General features: G+C 36.7%; 1 protein-coding gene across 4 annotated transcripts in view; it reads left to right on the forward strand.

The window, feature by feature from the left end:
• Positions 1–24,825, forward strand: part of CDC42BPA (CDC42 binding protein kinase alpha) — a 179,124-nt gene that overhangs the window by 96,419 nt on the left and 57,880 nt on the right. For all 4 annotated transcript variants that reach the window (XM_031061941.1, XM_031061938.1, XM_031061939.1 and 1 more), the window contains exons 6-15: positions 5,825–5,918; positions 6,681–6,881; positions 7,464–7,712; positions 11,406–11,485; positions 12,548–12,714; positions 13,173–13,295; positions 17,575–17,708; positions 19,337–19,579; positions 19,827–19,937; positions 23,707–23,954. In XM_031061941.1, coding sequence (XP_030917801.1) covers positions 5,825–5,918; positions 6,681–6,881; positions 7,464–7,712; positions 11,406–11,485; positions 12,548–12,714; positions 13,173–13,295; positions 17,575–17,708; positions 19,337–19,579; positions 19,827–19,937; positions 23,707–23,954 — 1,650 coding nt within the window. The remainder of the gene's footprint in view (positions 1–5,824; positions 5,919–6,680; positions 6,882–7,463; positions 7,713–11,405; positions 11,486–12,547; positions 12,715–13,172; positions 13,296–17,574; positions 17,709–19,336; positions 19,580–19,826; positions 19,938–23,706; positions 23,955–24,825) is intronic.

Consider the following 24,825-nt stretch of genomic DNA (forward strand, 5'->3'; position numbering starts at 1 on the left):
CCAGGCATTCTGGCTGTGAAGGCTTGGTTGTGTTTTTTCTTAAAGTAGGTAACTTGGCAAAGGATGGCATTTCTTGTTGTAAGAGCGAACAATTATAATCATTGATGTCTGCTTTTAATCTTTTGATTTATACTTTTGGGGAATGCTCTTGCATGTACAATGAGCAAATAATGTACTGTGAAATCTTTAATTGGCAATAAGCTTTCTGCATCAGTTTCTCTGTGCCGGCAGTTACACCTGAAACTAATTTGTTTTTCTCAAATGCTGGTGTTTTAATTTGCATTGGTAGCATTAAAAAATACTGTTCATGTGAATTTTTCACAGAAAAATAATTCACTTGAGCCTACTCACTTTGTTCCTTGCTATTCAAAAATAGCATGTCTTGAGGCATGTGACCTGTTTAGGAAAATTAATTGATTTCCATGCTTTTCTAATGTTAGCATTAGAAATAAAAATTTGTTCTCCAGGTTATCTCTTTCTTACCTACTGGGCTCAAATAAGCTAGTAGCTCAGCTCTCACATTGCTCCTTTGATTTCAGACAGGTCAATTTCTTTATTCAGGCTCAGCTCACATCGTGCATTTAGAGCAGTGTGAGTCCCTTTATTCTCATTTCAGTTCTGCTGGTTTTTTAAGAGCTCAGCTCTGTATGCAAGGACAGTCCATCAGCATAAATAAAAGTCCATCAGCATCTGAAATTTATTCCAAGGAGGATATGTTGGACATATTAAGAGGTTCCCACTTGCGCCACCTGGACACTTCTGTTGATCTTGAGGAGAAGGACTTGCTTCTTCCTCCATTTCTGGCTGATCATTTATGTTTTGAAAGAAAAAATGATAATACAGATGAATAACTAAACCAAGTAAATTTCCATCATAACTGTACAGCTACAAAGAAGAGGGATCCCTACTGATCACAAAATCTTTAATGCCACTGGGAATTGTATCACACAAACTTAGAAGATAAAAGCCTGTGGGTTGACCCACTGGCGGAGCCTTTGGTAGGGTTTGACACCACTGCTGCTCAGTCATTCTGATACAATTGAAATAATTGTCCCTCTGTTTTTGATGCATCTTCTGTTCTGTTTGTCTGATCCCCTCCTCCATGAAGCTGCCCTCGAAACAAAATTTAAGATTCTTCTAAACCTGCTGATTCCTGATCTGCAGACCTTAGGAATTTCATGTGGTCTTCAAAAGAACAGAATTGCAGTGATCCAGTGATTCAAGGAATGACATAGGTGAACCTCAGGCACCCATATGCTTTGAAACCATAAGATGATCAGATAATTTAAGTTGTAAGGAACTTTAGAGTATTTTCTAGTGCAAATTTCAGTATGCAAGACCTCATGATTCCTTAAGTTTCCTTTAGTATAAGAAATAAATCCAGGGAAAAAAATACATTCACATGTATTAAAAATTCTTTTTTAGTTTATTTAACAGCTGGAATGTGCTATGGATTTAGCATGTCTCAGAGGGAATACTTTTTCTTGAGTCTTACTGAACAAATGAAATTCTACTCTGGCTCATTAACAGAGAAATCAAAATAAATGGCAATAATCCAGGTATCTGCTGTAGTCCCATTTCAGAAAGTTGTTTATATTAACATAGTTAGTATGTAAAATGTTTGGGTTTTAATTACAGCTTAAGAAAGTAAGCGGTTTTAAAGAGGGGTTAGTGAAGTCATCTGGGTAAACATGCCAATCTGAAGAACAGCTCTCCACATTAAACTAAGAAGCATTATAAGGAAGAATTCATTAGAGATTTTTCTTTCTTTTTTTCATTAGCCTTTGCTCATTTTCAGTGCAAGTGAAGTGTTCAGTATTGCACACTGTTTATTCCTATTGCATTCTCCAAAGCTGCTGTGCAGTGCTGATTTTCTCCTACAGTCAAGGCCAACAAAGCTCAGAAAAGTAGAATTTGCTCCTGGACACTCTGTTGAAGTCAAAGTTTAAATGGACATTATCTGTTTCTAGAGAAGTTTTCTTTGGTCCAGATTTCTAATTCCTTTAGTGCTGTTAAATCACTCATTAAAAAAAAAAAAAGTTTCTTTGGGTATGTTGAGTTCCTGTGTTCCCTTAATTCAGTGTGGAGAATATTTGAAGAATTTGTAGTAGCTTGGCTCTGGCATCCTGTGCCCCTTGCACATTGAGCTTCCCTCCCCCAGAAGCTGCTGTCAGAGTGGGGCTGAACTGTCAGGGACTTGCTCAGGCTCAGGGTCTCCAGAGAGAACAGTGGAGTCAGAGCTATTCAATACTTGTTCCCACTCGAAATCTGGCTCAAAAAATACCTTTCAAATGCTTATATTTCTTGAAAGTGAATTAGTATTTCATATTTCAAGTGGGCTGACCTTTTATTGCAGTGAACTAATTACAGAGTTAGTGGGGTATTTAGGCTCTGCAGCCTTCTAGCCAGATGATATTAATTGCTTGACTGAGCACCGTGGTTCTTGTTGAGTGATGTTTAAATGGTCTGCCCACAGTCACCTGGTAATTCTTATCTACAAAGATTCAGCCCAGTGCTCTATTCACTGAGCCATATAACTTTTCATTATTTGCTCGTTAATTTTGCCAGATTTTAGGTACTTGGTCTGGAATTTTCCTTCCTTAGTGTTTGCCTGAAGCAATAAGTGTTCCTCTTTCCAGAAACAGGATCAAGAATCATGGATTGCTTTTTCTATATAGATTTTCAATTAAGAAAATAATTATTACAAAACCAGTGAGAAAATCTGCTATGAGGTGTGGAGACTTGAAATTCAGGAGAGGATCCTCTATGAGTCATGGATATATTTTGATTCCTCTTTCTCCCACCTAGATATTTTCAGGTTATAATTTTTCCCTCAATATTCCAGTTGTTATGAGTTCCAAACAACTGTGTGCAGAGTTTGACCCCTAAATACTTTTCAGTTTTCTTCTGCTGTATTTGCACTGCTTCAGAGCTGTGATATTGAAGAAATTTGGGGAGATGCTGATAAATAGACACTAGAGACTGTGTGGAGTGTCTCTGTTACTGATAGTTCTCTTCCTTTTGGTGCCAAAGAAGATTGCCATGCAAATTGGACAGGAACTGGACATGAGGAAAGAGGATACAGTTGTCCTGTATCATGGGAATAGGAAGCCAGTGGAACAGGATTGTGAGTAAATAGTGACTGCTGAGAACTGAAACGGGATAAAAAACAAGATTAGTTAAATTTGAACAAGCAGGGAGATGAGGACTTGGGAGTGAAGAAGGTGAGAGAGAAAGGAGGAAATAGAAAGGGAGGAAATTTGGGGTTGATAGGCTGTGAAGGATTGGACATCTCAGCTTTTGAGGTGAGTCTAGGAGAAATAGTAATAAAAATGTAGTTGAGATGGAAGTAGAAGGAACCAGTCCATACATTGAAGAAACTGGGATAAACTGGAGAAGGTGGAGTGAATGTGAAGAGAGAATACCATATTCTCTTTAGAACAGGAGATAGATCAGCTCTAATCACTAAAGAGAGTAAACAAATGTCATTCAAAAGAAAACCTGGAACAAAACTCATCATTCTAATGCAATCTAGCTGCTGCAGGCTCAGTAAAGATGAAGGGTTTAAGACATTATTTTTCCCCATAATCACCACCTTCACACTCTTCAGTTACACTGGCAATAATTACTCCTGTTCCTTGTTCCCCTCTGGGGCTCATAATTTTCTTTCCCTTTGCTTATAGCCTACTCTGCTCTGCAGGTACCAGCAATTCTTGTCTTTCAAACTGTCTTTTATTAATGTAGCTCAGAATTCAGAACAATTGTTCATAGTCCATAGCTTCTGTTACAAGAGCTGAAAAGAATTTGTATTTATTAAGTTGGTCTTTTGTTTTTTCCTTAGCTGTAAAAATTATTCTTATGATGTTATTACTGAGCATTACAAATACCACTCTGCAAGAAATTGTTGTTCCCTTCAAGTGCATTCAGTGTTGTTTGCAGGTTTGGTTTTGCACAGTGTTGACAACACAATGAGATTTTTCATGTTTTCTTGCTGTTTTGTGAGATTGAATGGGAGAGGTTGGGATGATGATGATGGTTATTAATGTTATTATTATTTCTCTTGGGAATATATTAAAAGATAGAACATGGATAAATGGAGCCTCAAGGGTGACTCATGTTTTTGTTTAGCTTGAACTAGGTCCAGCTTCTAGGAGGAACTGGATTTTGGGTGCATGTTTTTGCAAAGTGTTTTAAACTGAAGTTATAATTCCAGCAGTCTCAGTGGCATGTGTTTGTTTTTATTTAGAAGCGTGTTTAAGGAATGTTTTTGGTGGGTGAGTGCAAAACAAACACAACTATCTCAGTCTGGAGGCTGCAACTCTTTGGCATATACAGTGTCAGCAAAAATCAAGTGGAAGAATGGGCTTATGAGAATGGACTCGGTTATTTTTCTGATTTACTTTGTAGAGAATTGTCTTTATGCTCAGTTGCAAGTTGTGAAAGTGTGATTTCTTGCAGTGTTTGCTTTCTGCTTTGTAAATATTTCTGAGCATTTGAAAGGTGCCTAAAGTTTGTTTTCAGCATCTGCCTCTGCCTGCTTGTCTTTGAGTAACACAAATTCGGGAAGTTCTTTTCTTCCAAACAACCAATTGTTATCATATTAATTGTCACCAGGTGTGGGACACTGTGACACCTTTATGCCATACCTTCTATAATGTTGTTCAAGGTGTGTTCTAATTTTTTTTTTCTGTTGTAAATTATCAGTAAGCTTTGTCTATAACTCGACTTTTAGTTGGGGGGGAAAAAAACCCACCACCAACAAGAACAAAACATCAAAATCCAAACAACAAAATTTGCTCTTAGATGCAATGTGAACATTCATTTTCTAAATTGTTTGGGGAGTGAAGCAAAGTGAGGGCTTAAATATTTTTGTTGGTTTTTTAGGAGGTTTGTTCTTATATCTTAAAAACATTCCCTGAAAAAATATTTGTAGACCTGTATTCATACAGTCTAAGAATGTAGAATCTAATAATGTCAGATATTTTTAAAATGTAGCTTGATGTGTATTTCTAATATCTATACTTAATTGAAAAGAAATTTCAACATTTGAACTTAATTTACAAGTTGAACAACAAATGTCCCTCTGGTAACTGAGGGCTTTTGTCCTACTCAGCTGTACACTGGGAACATAGACTCTACCTGTATTTCAGTACACTTAAGGAAAGCCTGAGAAAAAAAAAAGGCCAAGTTTACAAAATGAGGAGTTTATTATATGAGGAGTTTATTATATGTTTATGATGCTGCCTGCTTAGAATGGTAGTTTCATCTGCATCATGAGCTCAATGGGGCAGCCAGAGTGTGGCCAGGGAGAGCTGCAGTGGTGTGTACAGTGGTCATGTCAGCAGAAGCATGACAGATGTGCACAGTGAGCTGAGATGCATGTGAGAGAAGAATGTCAGTGAAAGACAGCAAATCTAAAAATGTGTAAACTATTTCAGGATTTCATTGGCCTTTGTTCTGTTGTAAAATCTAGGGGTTGTTTTCCAGCTCCAGTATAAGCGTGCATCTTCCACTTGAGAGCATTTCACTAAAATTCTTCAGATGATTTTAAAATTTTATATACAAAAGCTCAGAGCAAATAAAATTCTCCTGGCTACCCTTGAGACATGAGAGGAATTTAACTACACAATTCTTACTAAAATTAAGAAGCATTGTAGGATTTGGCTTACCTGCAGCCTCATGAAATGTCTCGAGTGGAAATTTCACCATATCATGAGTGTCTGACAGGTTGCTGGTTTTCAATGAAAAGACTTGCAGAGTTAATGCTTGCAATACATCTCATGAAATACATTTTGTACTAATCCTGGAATTTGTTTTATTGCAGGGATATAAAACCAGACAACATCTTGATGGATATGAATGGACATATTCGATTAGCAGATTTTGGTTCTTGTCTGAAACTGATGGAAGATGGAACGGTAAATTAGAAAGGATGATAGGATGATACATTCCTAAATATTTTTTCTTCAGTCCATTGATAGCCACAAAATGTGTGCTGATAAAGGGAATAGGTGCCTTATGGCAAATGAAATGGAGCTGTAAGTGGTACTGGTATATAACTGACTTTCCTGAAAATTCAACAGCAGACTGCTTGGATTTGCAGTATATTAAGAACTTTTTAGCATACAGTCAGCTTATGAATAAATAAAGGGAAGCTGTGCTGTCAATGCCAAGTAGGTGTTTATGAACTATGAATCTCTCAGTTTTAAGCTCTGAGCTCTAATCTTTATTGAAAATGTAAGCTGTAGTATGAGCAGGATGAGATACTGAAATGGGATGATGTTCTTCTAGTCCATTTAAATTTGCACATTAAGTGTGACTAGAATGTAATTCCAGTATGTTTAATCATGTCCCAGGGGATTACAAAATATTTGACCTAATATACGTGATTACCAAATCTGTAATTGCTTGCTGGCTCTAGTCCTGCCAGTTGACAGTTCTGTCCTTTATCTGTTTTTAAATATTGATAGTAGTTCAGCAAAAGTATATTATTAGGCTGCCTATTAATGCAGTTGTATACTTAAGTATTTCTTTATGAATTTAGAAGCTTTTGCTTGTGTTTAGTTGTTTGTTATGTTATGACAAGAATGCTGGACTAAATTTATATATGCATGGGCATAGCGCCACAGTGTCTGTAATGATGACAGTTGATTTTAATCCTGAAAATGTAACTTCTCCAGGTCCAATCTTCAGTGGCAGTTGGAACACCAGACTACATCTCTCCAGAAATCTTGCAGGCCATGGAAGATGGAAAAGGGAAGTATGGGCCCGAGTGTGACTGGTGGTCCCTGGGCGTTTGCATGTATGAAATGCTTTATGGAGAAACGCCCTTTTATGCTGAGTCCTTGGTGGAGACCTATGGGAAAATAATGAACCACAAAGTTAGTGCATTTTCTGTCTGTCTCTAAGCTAATTTTTAATAATGGGGTAACTTGAACACGTATTTAAAAATAAGTTTTTATGTACTAATTATGTTAAGTGTTCATAAATGTAGAACAAAAAATATGTTTCCATGTAGCAAGTTAATGCTTATGGATTGCAGATGACTTTGCTTTGGAATAAGGCTAAAACTTAAAATCTGGGTTTGGAAACATAGATGTTAATTCACTCTGTGGAGTCTGTCTTGGCTACATCACATCAATCTTGTTGTGTTTCTTTTTTCTGGTGAGCCCATTCCTTGGCTTATGCAGAAGATTCTAAAATGTTCTTCCACATGGAGCTAGCTGTAAAATTCAACAGCTGTAGTGTAAAAGGAATATAAATAAAGGAGAAAAAGTAGAAGACAAAATATCTTAATAGTTTCTATCCTTAGCAGAAGTCTTTTCCTTGAAACCTTACTGCATGTATTTGAGAGCTGGAATGTTTGCACATTTCTTTTTCTAGTTAATGATTTTCACTAAGAAGGTAAATTTTTCCAACTTTTTCTTGGTAATAAACTATTTCCTCTTCTTTTAATCTTTAAGGAGAGGTTTCAGTTTCCTGCTCAAGTGACAGATGTCTCTGAAAGTGCAAAGGACCTCATCCGAAGGCTCATTTGTAGCAGAGAGCATCGACTTGGACAAAATGGAATAGAAGACTTCAAGAGCCATCCATTTTTTGCTGGGATTGATTGGGACAACATTAGGAACTGTGAGGCACCTTACATCCCAGAAGTCAGCAGCCCTACTGACACATCAAACTTTGATGTGGATGATGATTGCTTAAAAAACTCTGTAAGTATACAATTAACATTTTGATGAATCAGCCTTTGTGGTATACTTTGTAACAAAATGTATGGAAAAGGCAGTTTATTTCGCTGTGTTCTGCATAAATAACAGTTAGAGGCTGCTTTGAAGAACTGAGAGGGGAATTCTTCCATAGTTTGTAGGCTGGTCCTAAAATCATACTTGTATAAGGATAAGGTTTATAAATTCATTGTAGCTTTACGTGTCTTTAGCTAACATACATCTGTTGCAGTAACAAGTTTAGTGTCCATGTCTTACAAAGAATAATACATTCACATACAGATAGTCTGCAAGACTACTTCTAGCTGAGCATTGCTAAGACTTGGTATAAGTTTGAACATTGCATTTTACTGTCTTTTATTATTCTAATCTAATTGCTCATGTTGGTGTTTGATTCCCTTCAGTTCATTTTCACTAAACTTTTTCCAGTCTTTTCTCCAACTTGTGTTTTGAGAAATGTAGGAGAAATATTACAGGCATTTCTTAAGGAACGAAAAAATATTTTTACCTTTCCTTAAAATGCTCTGCAACTATGGATTTTACGAGACTTTCTGTTTCTATATGCTTTTGAAAAGGAGCTTTGACAAATGATAGATGCCTTAGCATTGGAGGAATGCCTTGTGTTCTCTCTTTGGAAATATCTTTGGGTGTGTTTGTGTGTGTGTCTGTTGAAAGATGCAGAAACCTGCTGTTTACATGTGAGGTAAAGCATTTTCACCACTTTTGCTTTTGTTTTCTGAACTGCATGTGCATCTCAGTTTTCTGGGCATGCCGATAAGTGGCAACATGAGTTGCTGTAGACAAGATGATCATTATTTGCATTTCCCTTTTCTCCAGCTGCACATTAAAACATGGAAACCGCTTTGACTAAAACACTTTGTGGGTGTCAGTCTCTTCTCCCAAGTAATAAGCCACAGGACAAGAGGAAATGGCCTCAAGTTGAGCCAGGGGAGCTTTAGTTTGGATATTGGGATAAATTTCATAACCAAAAGGACTGCCCAGGAAAGTGGTGGAGTCAGTTGACTCACTGGAGGTTTTCAGGCGTGGTCCTTTGGAAAGTCATTTAGTGATGGACCCGACAGTTAATGGCTGGACTCAATGATCTTGATGGTCTTTTCCAGTTTAAGTGATTCTGTGATCTCTGGTTAAATCTCAGACCCCTTTTCCTTATGGGCAAATTAAGCAAATCAGTGTAGCTGAGTAGGATGACTTGCACTTTTTTCATTTTGTTTCCTCACATCTGATATTTCCTCCTCCCTTCACAACAGAAGTATTTTTATCTTAAAACTTGTTTATACAGTCTTCAGATACCTGTTTGCACATTTTGTCCAGCAACAGCTATGAGGATGGAGTAGCTGGAGTGGATGCTATATATAGCAGGTCTTTGTGAAGCTGAAATACCTCTTAGAGGTTGTTCACACATTTTAGTGTTGTCCATTCCACCACTCCTCCTTTTTAGAGCCCATTCTCCCACCTGAAGTTTTCAAACTATGCCTGTATAATGTGAATGCTTTACCATTGTGAAGGAACAGGGACCTGCAGGTGAAGAAAGAATGCTCCTCTGCTGAGCTACTGGACTCTCAGCTGAGAAAACTGAGTCCAATTCTTACTTTGCTTTAGACATTTGGGGGTGGAAAGCAGCGCCCCTGAACTGTTAGAGGAATGTCAATTTCTAGAGCTTCTTTTTCAGCTTCCTAATTTGAAACATCTGAAGGTTTTGTTCTGTTTTAATATAAGGATGTTCTTTTCTTGCCATTTCTTTTCACACCTAGTATCTCAGAACTGCTGAAAAAGCCTAGCCTAAAGGCATTGCACGACTGAGAATATTTTACATTTTTGCTTTGACCAGTGGACATTGTATTTCATATTGCTTTGCCTCAAATTCCTTATATATAACTTGGAGGTATTTTCTCCTCCATATTTCATACATATCTTTTGAGGAAGTTCCACATACTCACACTGCTATTATAGAAGTCAGCAACACAGATAAGCCCATGAGACTTTATTTTTTTCAAAAATTCTTGGCAAGATTTGAATTGCACAGAGCAAATGAAGAAAACCCAATGCTCAAGATAAAAGACAGTGTTGAAAAGCCATGATTGTTTTTCTTCCTGAACTTTGAATGAGACCATAATCCCATGGAAAAATTATATACATAATAATGACATTTTAAAAGTATGTTGAATGTACACACAAGCATAAAGGGCAAAACTGTGCTATTCAGGCAGCCTAAGCTGTGCTGGGTTCTAGCTTTTCACTGTTTGGTTTGGTAGCCTTATTGAGAGATTCAGTCATAATTTTCTCAGCATGGTTGTACTGCTAAATTCACACAAGCAGCAGGAGATATGTATCTTGACCTCTGCAAAACAAATTCTTTCACAGAATCTTACCTTATGATCAATAGAAACAATATTTTAGATATTTAGTAACCTCTCAGTGTGGTATCTGAGAATTGTCATGTGGGCTGTTAAAGTCATGCAATTAAGCATTTGATATTTTTAAAAGTTATTTGTGAATACAGTTTTGAAATTTGAATCTATGAAAGGTGAAAACAAAATGTAAAGGAGAAGTAGAATTTTACTTTTTCTAACCATAGTAATCTGTAATAATTGAGATTTTTTTCATGATTTAGTGGAAAGTTAAGGCTTTGTAATTTGAGCTTGTCCTTAGTTTCCAAAATGCTCAACTTCATGAGTTTACACAATCTAGCAATAATCATTAGTGTTGTTTGGGAACTCTTTTATAACATGAAGGTTTTTGTCAGCTAAGAGGACAAGGTTGTGATGCAGTATAGCTGACATCACCACTGGAAAGGTAATTTCAGATTTCTTTTGAATGCAGTCTTACTCCTTGTCCTTTCCTGCAGAGTTTTATATAAAGGAAATGTACAGCTGTTTCCTTGCATTCATTTTTGTTTGGTTTAGAAAGAAATTGTTAAGAAAGGTATATATAATATACCTTTTCTGACAATTTGGAATCTTTTATCACTTCCAGTGCAATAATCATCTTCTTGAGGATTTTCTTTTGGTGACTGTTATGGCCATCTCTAGTAGAGCAACATAAACCGTGCATCTTGGGGTTAAATAGGAAGCTTTTAACAGAAAATTTAAGAATATTAATACTTCAAATAGTCCAAATAAAATAACAACAGGGTTATTTTAGCCTGAATAGCAACTCAAAGATTTGTCTTTGTTTGTAGTTCTTTGTCTAGCAAGAAAGAGGAGCAAAGAATGAAGAAATGGTTAAAAGCAGTAATGGGATTAGAACTCTCTCTGGTATTATTTCTTTCTAGTAAATGCCTGCTGATTGTTCTCTCCAAATAGAAGTGGCCCACTCAGAAGTGGGCTGGTAATTCTACAGGCAGGAAGCCCTGTTGACTGAATAGCAGAGAGGAGCATAGCAGGGAATAAAAGGTGTTACACTTTGTGCTAAGAGCTTCTTGGAAAAATAGCCTATGTAATTAGAAAGACATTTTTATGTCAGCATGCTCTGGTTTTGTATATGTTAAATGCTATTATAAACAGAATTAGTTGATGTTGTTTCGTATTTGGGCTGTAGATAAGGATGACAGTGAGTGTAGCTCACATGATACTAACACTTCTCATATGGTTAAACTGAAAAATGTTTCTTTTAACAGTCCAGTAGGATACTGCTTACTCAACTGTCCTGTTATTTTTCTAGGAAACAATGCCTCCACCATCCCACACTGCATTTTCTGGCCATCATTTACCATTTGTGGGTTTCACATATACAAGTAGCTGGTAAGTTATGAGTTCAAAAATTGTCTGTAGGCTAGTTACACAGTATTGTAACTTTCTGGTTTTGAATCATACTGAACAGATATCAAAGAATGGTTTATTGAGGAAATTACCATCATCTAAAATGCTGTCTGTTCAAGAGAATTCTGTTCAAGAGAATTCTGTTCAAGAGAATTCTGTTCAAGAGAATCTGCAGGTGAAATTTACATAGATGTACAGGTCAGCACCTGTGCTCAGGGGAGTTTTGATGAGAAAGGTTGTTATAAGAGAATATATAAAATCAACTGCCCATTACAAAATTAAGACTAGATATGTAGACCCCAACAGAACTTAGTTTGTTAGACATTAAAACCACTTTTATTTCTAGCCCTTTGACACTTCTGTAAGTCTGAATAGAAATTTTGTAAAAATTACTTTATTTGATATCTGCTATTGGTGTAGAATTTATTTCGCTCATTTCCATTGCTAAACTAAACAGGGAAGTCCCCTGTATGCTCCTTGTTTATGGAAATAAAGAAACTGTTTATTTACAACAATTGAAAAGACAGGCCTGTTTCTGCTGGGAAAGTGACTATGTCCTAGAATGTCCTAGACTTCAAAAGCATTATTTGCATAAGAAGTAGCATGTGTACATGAGTAGCCACAGCATTTCTGACATGTCCATGCCCTAGTTGTTATGGCATAATTTCATGCCATTTTTAGTGATTGTTGTCTTTAAAGCATTTGTGATACTTGATTGACTATTCTCAAATGAACTGCTATTGTAATTTTACTGTCTAAGCTTTTGCTTTTTGCTATCTGGCTAACATAGCATATCCATGATGGTTTTTAATCAGGAGTTCATCCAATTTGGTGTAACAAAAAATGCATTGAGGAGATCAGGCATGCTAGGTAAACATGATTTCAATTTCCAATGAGCACATACAAACAAGGTATTATAACAAGATGTTATAATAAATGGCATGGTAATTAACAACTTAAACTGTTTATTGATTGATGTTTTTATAGCAGTATTTTAAACCCGGCTGTTGTAAAATCCAATACTATTTATTTTTTTTTCCCCAGTGTTCTTTCAGACCGCAGCTGTCTAAGACTGACAGCTGGACCACCCTCCATGGATCTTGATGCCAGCATTCAGAGAACTTTGGAGGATAGTTTAGCCACAGAAGCTTATGAGAGGAGGATAAGACGTCTAGAACAGGAAAAGCTTGAACTTAGCAGAAAACTGCAAGGTATAGTCATTAAAAAAAAAAATCATTCCATCACTTTTTAAACTTAGATTAACCTGCAGTTTTGTATGGCACTGTTTATGCTGTGGGAAAAAAAATTAAATATACCTCCTGGAATGCTTTTTAGCAGAAAAGAATTCTTTTTATTATTTTCGTTGACAAATTAAATTTCTGTTACACTTTATGCCTGAAATACACCAGGTGTGCAACTTCTTGTGCTAACTTTGGTCTCACTGTACCTTGGTCACTATGTTATAAACATTTTGTTCTTAAAACTTTTAAGAACTTAGTTGGTCTAGCTGACAGCTACTGAAAAATTGGCACATAATAATTGGAAATTGCAAATTGTAGAATGCCCAGTGCGGGATCTTTTGGCATGTCTTAATTTATCAGTAGTATCTCTTTGATCTCCTCAGATGTCAGGCATGTTATTCATCCCTCTCTCTTCTATCTTTTTCTAGAGTCCACCCAGACAGTGCAGGCTCTTCAGTACTCAACAGTAGATGGCCCAATAACAGCAAGCAAAGATTTAGAAATTAAAAGTTTGAAAGAAGAAATTGAAAAGTTGAAGAAACAGATAACCGGTATGTTATAAATACTAATGTAAAAGCTGTAACAAGAAACGGTATTTTGTCAAGTTTTTTTTTTTCCTCTCCAATTGTAATGCTAGTTCTCCTTGGCTTTATGAAAGTTTTACAGTCTATTTTTACTTCTCATTTTATCCCTCACTCTCCCACTGTACCTCAACATTTTCTCCAAATTCAGTTTGAGTTTTCCAAGTGGCAAGGAGTAGTGCATGAGAGAGGATACAATGTGCCATGAGGCTGCACTGCCAGCAGCAGAACTGATCAAAGAAAACTGCCACCAAAATAAGTCCTGCCTACAGCTGCATGGCCCCTTCTCAATCTGTGCATTCTCTGCACTCTCTCATGACTTTAATTGCCTTGATTAAACAAGGAAAATGCTGTTAGATAGAGAGAATTTAATCAACTTTTGATCAGATAAATCAGGGCAAGGTGGGCAATAGAAGCATGTGGGGAAAGGGAGATGAGAGGGAGAAGAGCTGCCTTTCAGCTCTGCTGTCAATGAGCTGTCATTCCTTTCATAACTGAACATTTATTTTCTTTGCTTCTGAGAGTTCTTGAAGATTTTACAAAAACTAAAGTTTTGGCTGTCAAGAACCTCAGTACTTTAAGATGGAAAAGTGGTTTTGAAATCTGTGCAGCTAAAAAGATTATTTTTTAAATTAATGTTATGATGCCTTTCATCAGGACATTCATACTAGTCAAAAAGCAAAAATCTACTTAACCCAGTATGTGTGTTCTGCAGAGGCAGCTGGAGACATTTAGGGGAAGATCCATCTTTTTCCAGCCTTACTTTTCCAGATCCTGAACAATTCTTGTTTTAAGAACTTTGAGAGGGAGGGCTTACATTGCACCACTATTTTGAATATAGCTGTGAGTGAACCAATTTGCTGTCTGTTTAGCTAATATATTTTTAGTCTGCTTTAAAGGCTAGTATTCAGTATTCTTGATTTGATATTCTGAATTAAGTTAAAGGGAGTTTTCTCTCATAGTGATTCATAGCATAGGATTCCTGCTATACATCTCCGTAATGCTGTCTTTAAAATAGGATCTTGAGAACAGAGACATCTCAAAAAAAAGGAAGAAAGGAAGCACAGCAAGATTTTTTTTTTAATTTAGGAAAATCAACAAGAGTCTGTTAGGTATCAGGTGTGGAACCAGAGAAACAGAGAGAAAAACCCAGTTACTCTTATAGGAAGATGTCTATGTTTTGTGTGAAAAATCAGTCACAAGTAGTGGTAGATACATCTCTATTATATGTCGATATCTTGCCTGAGACAAGAGAAAAACAAACAGCCAGAAATGTTCGAGGAAACTACAAAAAACATTTGTTCTGGTTTGTATTTGTGACTAGACTTGATTCAGTTCCTGAAAGTGTCAGGTATGCCGCGACACCCACAGAAAGAGTAACTTGAACTCAGCTTGCAGACACTTGAGTGGATGTGTTTGGACTCTGCAGCTGCCTTGTGGGAGAGCTATGAGTGAGCTGCAGAGTGCAGCACACAGATTACAGCCTGTTAAAATTGTGTAGTCTGAAAAAAGCTTGTTACAGAGTTGGACAGCTGCTCTGGCATGATGCAGCAGTTTTGTATTGTACCATGGGCATTATTTTTGGAGAGGAACATGGCTTAGCCAGCTCAGGGAGGATCACTCTGGTTTGAGTGATGCCGTGTTGGCACTATATCAGGACAAAGGCTTTTGTGAAATTTTGCTCCAGCCAAATGTCCCTCCTCTTGCTGCTGTAATGAGGATAAAGACATTGTGATCAGAAATCCCTTCTCTGCAACAAGCCTTAGATCAGGTTTTGAAAACTGACTTTTCAGTTTTCTTCTTCAGTTTTCTTCTTCTTGTAGACTGAAAAGCAACATTTACAAGAACAATTTTTGAATGAAACAGAATCATTCACAGAAAAACATCAAAATCAGCTTTAAATTGTATTTTTTTCTTTACTATTGAGCTGCAACTTAGTTCACTGCTGAAAGTATCACTCACTTCCTTTGGTATTGAAAAAAAAAATAGTAAAGGTGTGGAAACATTCCCCAACACATCTGCTGTCCCTTTTGAAATTGAAAAGAAGTTAAAGTCTGGTGAAGGTGGTCAATACTGAGAAGTTTTTTCCTAAAGTAATTTTCTGCTTCACACCACGTACATATTTGTGCATTTATTCCTAGACAGAATGTGTACTTTTGGAGTTTAGTTTGGAAGTAAATAATAGGATCAAATGAGGAAGATGTAGAGCTGCCTAACCCATCCCCAGTCACTGCACAACTTTGCCAGTATATACTTGAATGCTTTGTCTGATCCATTTATTAGAAAAGACTCTTTTGTGCCTTAAGCTGCAGCTAATACCAGCAAATTTGATAAAATAGAAAGAGAATTTTCTATTTTACTTGATTTTTATGGAGGTTTTGAGATAGATCTTAGAACTGTATTAATGGCAGAATACAGAAACAAACCAAGTGATGGCCATGTCTGAATGCTTCCAAATATGAGGGAGCTAGTTCCAGGTTTTCTGGATAACCTTTAAAAGATCTGATAAACTTTAAGAAGGTTCAGTTCAGATGCAGAGATGACCTTTTTATGCTTTGGGCTCATCTATTGAGTTACTAAATGTAATAATATATTACAGTGAGTGTTTGGATATATTATCTAAAATGTTAGTTACAACTAGGGTGATTAAATGGAAAATTACCATTTACAACACATATGTCACACCTAGCTTTTTGTTACATTCTTTAACCTGTTTTACTGCCTTTTCTGAAGCTGTAAGAGTAAACACCTGCTTAAAAAGGTAATAAAGAATGAGCTCAAAATTGTGTCAAATTCAGGAGTGTCACCGGGAGGGCTTAGAAAAATACATTTTTCTTGTCTATCTGGTTTTCCAGGAAATGACAAGCTAGCATATGCTTTCAATTTTTGAGGTCAAAGTTATAATTTTTGTTCGCTAAGTTACATAGGAGAAAACTTTGAGGAATCTTTAATATTGCCAAATATGTAAAGGGCAGCAATGCAAGAGGAAAACAGAGCTGTGGAACAAAGTAGTTCATGCAAAGAAGAGAGATTTATCTTGGCTCAGCAGAGCCATATATAAACTTTCTTTTCACTGACTTCAGAGTAGACTACATAAGGAAGGCAGTTAATAATTTCTGGCTTTGAGCTGCATCTCTTATTTAAGTGCATTCTTTTAAATTTTTAAACAAGAGTGACTGAATTAAAACAATAGTGAATATTTTTCTGGGTATAAGCTAATGGTATTAATTTGCTTATAAAATTCTTGTGTTTCAGAAATTAACCCTCTTAAAAATGTATTTGTTTTTATATTTGACTTCTCCAAGAGCCAGTCTCTTAGGGTTACATTTAGGAAAATGTAGTTAAAGGCTGTTATTAAGAATATAGATGGGTTCCTGTTCTTTGGGTAAATACAAGTGGTCTGAAGACCTGCCCACAACTGAAATAAAAGAAAACATGTCCAGTGATTTCATAGAGTTTGGAATTAACTTACCTTCCTATATATCTTGCTTTAAAGTCTTGTTTTTTAAGTAAAGACTATGAGGCAAAAAACACCCCACTCACTAGTTAGAAAATATCAGCTGCCATATTTTATGAGTTTCAGGTTTTCTTGTAGAATTTGAGGGTATTTATGTGACATTATTTAACTGTGCCATAGAAATACACTGTCACTGTGTAACTGACTGTTGGTAAGAAACTGGCTGCAATAGTTCTCCCTTATTTATAGTAGTAATAAAGCAGATCACATAAAAACAAGTGGTTTTCACACTAGAAATAAGTAAAATCAGCTGAAGTTAATTTTAAGGGTACTGACAGGAGAACACTTGCCAGCTCTTGAGTGACCCATTATTTTTACTGTTTCTTTTTGGGGGGAATTGGGAGGAGGAGGGAGACTGTTTATAATTACTGTGTAATAAAAGATGTATTATATATTACATCACAGCACATAAAAGTCAAATGTACAAGTTGTGTTAAAGCATACATTACAAATTTATCTATAGAGCATGGTCAATATAATGTGAGAAGACACGTTATTATCATTTTAGTGTTATATTCCAGCAAGCTGGGACCTTTCATTCTGTTCCCTTAAAAGCAGATAATGGCAGCTGAAACAACCTGCTCCCTTTTCTAAACCAGATAAGAATTGCCTTATTTTGTGATGAAATGGAAACCAGAAAAAATATCAAAGGGGCTTCAAGCAGCTAGGCTATGCTATTGTAGAATTCTGATTTTTCCCTTAGAATATTTAGAGTTCTGCTGCTTTTTCTAGAATCTGGTCAGCTGGAGCAGCAGCTCGAGGAGGCCAGCACTGCAAGGAGGGAATTGGATGATGCCTCCAGACAAATAAAGGCTTTTGAGAAGCAAGTCAGAACGCTGAAGCAAGAGAGAGAAGATCTTAATAAGGTAAAATCATTTTGTCAGCAACTGTTCTGAACCCTCAAGACTGTTCTATTTTTGTTCATTTTGCCTGTAATAACTTTCAAGTGTATAACTAATGAGCAGATAACAAGTGTGTAGCATGACCTACTTAGCTTTCTGCCTTTTTTTTTGTTGAAGAAAAGGACATTATTTAACACATTGTCTGTATGACTGCTGGGTGCTCCCTAAGTGATTGCTTCCAGATAGTGAGCAACTCCATAATCCAAATTGCATGGTGGCTGCAAAAAAGGTTTTAGAGCTTCACATTTAAGTGATAATGATAGGGGTTAGAAGACAGAGTAGAGAAGAACTATTCCAGACAATTTAATCTGAAGTATGGGTGAGGCTTTAACAGTGAAAAAATGTGAAAAATACGGTATTAAGACTATGTCACAGAAGTATTTCCAGAGGGAGATGTGAAAAATTGCCCAAGTATGAAAATTGAAAAGTAATTTGAAATAACTACAGCTAAATACTAGGTTTTATTTCTTCTTCTCTATCTCCCTGATCCCTCATTTTCTTATTTATAACATACTGTCTTTCATGGCTCTTTTTTGTATTTGTTATTAAATCAACCTGTAATCAGGTGTGAAATACATAAAACCTATTTTTCATTGTAATTATATTGGCTCAGTATTTTAGAGTCCACACTAAAGTTGCTGTGCCAGCTGTGTTTAATACTGTTTCTTCTGACCCTTAAGGCTCTTAAAATTTAAAAAGCTGCCAATTTGTCCCAGAAAGACTATGTCTCTTCTAAACCAACTCTTAGTGATTAGGACCTCTTTTTAAGAACCTTAGAAACATGTTTAGATTTGCATGGATGTCAGCAGTGCCAAATATTAATTCTTCCAGTTGGTGTTTTTTTTTTATCCTGAAATTTGCTTTTCCTTGCTTCTCTTTTCTGCTCTGGTTTGACTGAACATTATGGAACTATTTAAACTGTTGTGGTCCCTGATTGGTAGTGTGGTGGCACACATCTAGGGCACAGCAAGCTTTGTTAAGGTATTGTGGTGTGGAGTTATCACTGCATTAGCAGTGTTATTTCATACTGATTCTTTGAAAAGGATAGTTATCACATATTGCTTTTATTCACTGTAGTGTTTTATTGCCTGAAACTTTCTCTGATATTTGATATTAAGGTATAGTGTATGGAAATAATATTTGCCATTGCAGGCCAGTTTTCTAAAGATTCTTGAGTAAAAATTTTCATAGAGCAGAGTTTTCCATTCAATTTTAACCATTTAACACTTGAGATTCTTGTAATTTATTTAAGTAATTATTAAAAACCAATGCTAATGACATTTTTGCATTAAGAAAGCAAGGTGTTTTTGTATTGTAATGCAAGTGCTTGAACACCATTATGTTTACCTGTAATAATGGAGTTGATTCTTACTTGGTTTACATTTATGGAGCTTTACTCACTCTAGTAGTGTAAAACATGCTTCTTTCCTTATTTGTAGAGGCATCCAATCTGTGTTGTAGATGCATTCATGAAATCAAAAAGAATATGTAGTTTCTATTCACTCTGGAGAAGGTATTAGATACTCATCCAAAGACAGAATTGGCCTTGTAGCTTTCTAGGTTTATTACTTAATTCTTTTTTTAAACTGTAGGAACTGGCAGAGTCTAGTGACAGATTAAAATCCCAAGCCAAAGAGCTGAAAGATGCACACAGCCAGCGGAAATTGGCAATGCAGGAGTTCTCAGAGATGAACGAGCGGCTGACAGACTTGCACTCTCAAAAACAAAAGCTTGCCCGCCAGCTCCGAGATAAGGAGGAAGAAATGGAAGTGGTGATGCAAAAAGTAGAAAGTTTAAGGCAAGAGTTACGCAGAACAGAGAGACTTAAAAAAGAAGTAAGTGGTGAGAAGACTGTTTAGACTTTATGAAATAAGTTATATATAAGGTTTTCTGAGTATTATTTTAAATTTGTAAATCTTTAACCTTTTGTCTGTTGTTTCAAACAGTACCTATTTTATTTTCTAAGACTTTGAAGTGTTCAGTTTGGTGCTGAAGATTTCTCTCTTATATTGAAAACCATCAATAGATTTTGAAAAAAAACCTGCAGAATCCTATCTATTAAAAACGTATGTACTTTTGTAGCTGGAAGTCCAAGCTGAAGCTGCAGCTGCTGAGGCATCCAAAGACAGGAAATTGCGAGAGAGGAGTGAACAGTACTCTAAACAGTTGGAAAGTGAAGTAGAAGGGCTAAAGGTTAGTCTGTTTTGATATTAACACCTGCACACTTACTAGTCAACTAGGACTTGGATCTGTTTGATTGCTTTCAGATGTAGGACAAAAGGGTTTTGTCAGTCTGTCACTTCACTTGGTGCTGAATGTTAACACAGGCATGCATTGCGTTATTGCCCAGAAAAATTAACATTTGCCTGATGTGCTGTTTCTTAATAATCAACCTTGTCTTACCACATTGCTTCCATTAATGCTTTGCTTAACTTTACCTGTTAAAAGCTTTTTTATTTTAGCCTAAGATGGTTGAATATTTGAAGATAAACCTGCAATCTAGGCAGGTTTCCGTAGAGGTGTTCTGTCTGCTGTGTTGTTCCTCATGTTTCCTGCACAATGGATGTCAATTGATGTAACCATACTGGAACAGTTTTAACACATTCTGCCTCTCAGCCAGAGGATGAGGCATTTTTATCCAAGAACAGTATTGAGTGGGAAGACTTTATTTATATTGATGAGATTGCTCACATGTGCATGTGATTTTAAAAGAAGAAATTTAAGGCAGCCAAGAATATTAACTGTTACTTTATTTTGTGATTTAGCTTTTTATGCAGTGCTCTAGAGAAGTTAGGCTTTCTCAAAAATTGAATAGAAAGTTTTTAATTTACTTATGTGAATTGCTGTTCATTCACAGCAAAATCCTGTTCCAAATGTTTCATGCAGTAGGGTAATTCTAAACTTGTGGGCAAAATGTGAGATTAGTCTTAATCTGGTCTTAATTTAAATGAAAAACCAAGTCTTTTTTCATTAGAAGTGTCTGGGACATTCATCAACATTAAGTTATGGCACAGAAAATTTGATGGTTTTATGCAAACATTCTTCTATTTGGCCTTCCTCTGCTAAAAGAAAATAAGGAAATTCATTCAATATGAAGTTTGGATTAATGAAGTTTCTACTGCTGTGAATTCAGATTGTTATCTGAAAATTAACATGTGTTCCTTCTGCTTCCATGAATCTTCCCCATCAGCAAAGAGTTTGTATGATAGTTTAAGAGGCGAGAAGAATTTATGGGAGATCTGTTGAGAATAAATGATATGTTGATTTATAACAGCAGGGCAAGTTTGTCAGAAGAGGAAAAGGGAATTTTAGCTTTCTTGGTAATATTTTACAGTTCAGTAGGCACAGTTTGGGTCATGAGTGATGTTGTGATACTGTACTGTCCATTCAGTAAAAGCTCTGCATGGCTCCTTTGTTAAATTCAGGAAGCTCTCCTACACAAAAGTATTTAAAGGAGAAAGGAAGGTTTCTCCAAATGAGGAGAATAGAAGAAACCATAAATGATGGAAGGTTAAGTGTAAACAGGATGTTGAAACCTGAATAAAGAGAATTTAGGAAGCATTTTGCAGAGGATGCTCAGAGTGATTGTGGATTTCTGCTTTAAATCCAAAGCAGAAAACCTCAAGAAACTCAAGGGGCTGCTTGGGGATGGAAAAGGCAATCTCTGAGCTAATAGAGCTGTGGCATAAAATGCTCCACAAGTCCTCAGTGTGTCAGACTTCACTGCTGAAGGAGGGGAGATTGCCACCCAGTGTGTTCTTTGCAGCAGGCTGGGCAAATAGGCTGGATTGTCTGGGATGATTGCAGGGAGCAGGAGAGCTGGCAGGTGAGTCAGATGTGAAGTCACCTGAGGCAGTTCTGAAGGAACTTAAATGACAAGAGAGCTGCTGGCCAAGACGTGAACACTGTGACTCTCATTCACATCATCTGGGGAGGTGCAGAGGGCTGGGTGCAGCTTCCTCAGGAAAGGAGCAGAGGCTGTGGTAAAGGATAATGTCAGAGTTCATGGATGAAGCAGAGCCTGTTGGGAAGAAGGCAGTGTGCCTTCTGTCTGTCCTTCTGTGCAGCACTGACCTGCTGGGGCTCTGCAAACTTGTCAGTCAAGTGTGTGGACAGAGGGGATCCTGTGGATGTCATGAATTCAGATTTTCAGTAAAATCAGACTCAGTGTTAGTCAGCAGTGTGCCCTGTTAGCTGAGAGGAGTGCATTAAACAGCAGCTGTCAATGTGCCAGGAGGTGCATTCTGTCTCAGTTGCACCATTTGTCCATTTGAAATAGGCACATATGAAAACATCTCTTATGTGCTCACATCAATTAAAAACGTATTCTGTGTTTACTGTATCTCTCTAGTTCTCCAAGCCATTGTCCAATACCATTGGGCTTTCTCCTCTACTGCACAATCTCTCTTATGGTTGCAATAGTATCTTTTCACTGTGGTAAAAAGTGTGCAATTCCACTAAAACATTTTGTGTACCTGCTAGAGGATGTTGCAAAGCCTAAACTTTTTCTGTGCTCCATTACCCTGTATGTGTGAACAATTTAGGATGTTGGACAGTAACAAACAAATTTCACAGTGCCTGTGAATGAAAGAAAATTCCTATGCTGCTTTTTTAAAAAAAATCTGCCTTTCTCCAAAGCATCTCCTGTTAGGATGGTATCTTCCTTCTCCAATTTAGCGTTCTGCATCCTAAGGGCAGGATTTTACTCTTAGATCAAACCAGATGGTTGTTTTGATGAGTTAGAGAAAACAGTGCAGTAGCAGCACATCTCTGGCTTGTACATGGAGGGGGTTTTGCAGTTTTTTGCTGACACAAACAGCAAGGCCCAGCTTTCTCACAGAATTTGTCATGGTACAAATTCAGCTCATCAGAATGCTCTACAATGACGTTTAGCTCTTAAAGCCTGCTCATACATCAGGAAAAGAAAATTACCCAAAGCCATGCCAAATTAAGGGTGACTGAGAGATTTTTAGCATCTCATGGTAAGAATGGAGATATAATTAACAAAATACCTTTAATCCACTGGAAGGTGTGACAAAGTCACCATAAGGAAGTAGGTTTTTCAGTCACCTGCACTTTCTCAAAGTATTTTTATGAATTTCCTTTACTTAGAACACCTTTCATTACACATTTTAAAAACCAGAAGACATTCCAAACCAAATTGTCCATATGTTGACATTAAAAAATCATTTCCAGACTTGGATTTCAGTGCATGCCATGCCACTGTCTCATTTTGAACCTGATCTTGCTCCTCCTCTACATTATGGCAGGACATTGAGTTTAGTGAGTGCAGCATTTGGTGCAAATGTGTATGTATCCTGAAGCAGTGTTTAAAGACTATTGAAATGCCAGAAGACCTCACTAAGAGAGCTATGAAACTGCAAAAAGTGAAGTAATTACTCTTATTGTTTAAAGCTTGTTTATCATATTAATCCACTATGATAGAAATGGTCAGTTCAAGTGAAATAGGTCAGATTTTCCTCCTGACTGCTACAATCCATGTAGTATTTCTGTAGCTAGACTTTAGCTTTCAGTTAAGCCTCTGCTTGTCTTAGTATAGCTTTTCCAGAAATTATTTGTCCTTCAGAATATATTATTGTCCTAGTTCTTATTCTGCTTTTCTGAAAGTCACTTCAGCTTGTTGCTGTCAGCTGTGTGAGTGGCAGCATCAAAGTCTTTAATTCTGTGGTCACTTTCTGACTGTGCTTAAGGGGAGTCAGAACATGACCAGAGGCATTTAATGATCAAATTTTCAGTAGCTTGAAAACATTACTGCACTTAAATAGCAAAATAATAGAGTGTCATTCTGATTTATGCTCTTAATTTTGAAATGAATTGAAATAGATGTGTTTAACTCAAGGTTTTAATGGGATATTTCTAAATAAAGGCTTTGGAATATTGAGTTGTTATTGAGCATCATTTTCAGCATCCCTGACTGTTAATTTGGGGCTGTTTATTTTAGCAAAAACAGGTTGGTCGCTCACCTGGGGTAAGCAGTATAGAACACCAGCAAGAGATCACTAAATTAAAGGCAGACCTGGAAAAGAAGAGTGTTTTCTATGAAGAGGAACTATCTAAACGTGAAATGATGCATGCTAATGAAATAAAAAGTCTGAAGAAAGAACTGCGGGATGCAGAGAGCCAGCAGCTTGCCCTCAAGAAGGAGATCATGGTTTTGAAAGACAAGTTAGAGAAAACCAGAAGAGAAAAGTGAGTATTGTATGAAATTTACCTTTTCTTAAACCTTTGAAATCTCCTAATGTTTTTCCGAACACACTGTCACTTCCTTAAGTGTAATGCAGATTGTTGCATTTTGGCTGAGCTGATACCAGGGCTAAAACCAGTCACCTTTAAAAACAGAACAGAACAAAAAGCTCCACATCCTTGTACTGAAACAGTTAATTTTGCCCCAGAGCTGTTTTAGTGGCTGACCATTCCAAGGTATGTAACTTGAGTTACAGACTTGCAGCTCGGGGTAAGTTGACCCCTCAAGCTTATGTTGCACTTTAAAACAGTTTCTCGACATTTTTCTTTTATTTGGTATTTTCATCTTTTGATGCAAAACTAATGTGTTAGAGATCAAGTATTGTTTACATTTCTGCCAGCACAGGAACAGTCACTTAATGTGAGCTGAGGCTAATCCATGCTGGGTTCCATCCAGTGTTAACATCAGTCAGCAGACTACTGTGGGCGTAAGCTGCTTTATCTCTCCTGACATGGTAATTTGTCAGACCTGCTTTTTTCTCTCCCACATGGTGGAGCTTATAACTGGCCTTGAGATTGTTCCTTGAGGCATTCATCAATAAAAGCAAGTTTTTCTGTTGGATGGTGTAGTAGTGGGAATAAGTTATAAATTGAACATGCTCATGTTCATTCATAAAAAATTCAGAATGCTTCGTAGACACTAATATAGATGAGTCTTTTTGCTGCTGTAGCAAGATGGCAGATGAGAGAAACCATGGAGAAGTCCTTGCTGAGTGGTTAGCCAAACTATGGCAAGACCTTTAAATATAAGTAGTAAATTAAATACAATTTTTTCCAAAAAGTTTATGCAAATAGAGGTGGAAACACTGTATCTCTT

The sequence above is a fragment of the Geospiza fortis genome, unplaced genomic scaffold (genome assembly GCF_000277835.1).
Source record: "Geospiza fortis unplaced genomic scaffold, GeoFor_1.0 scaffold88, whole genome shotgun sequence".
NCBI lineage: Eukaryota > Metazoa > Chordata > Aves > Passeriformes > Thraupidae > Geospiza > Geospiza fortis.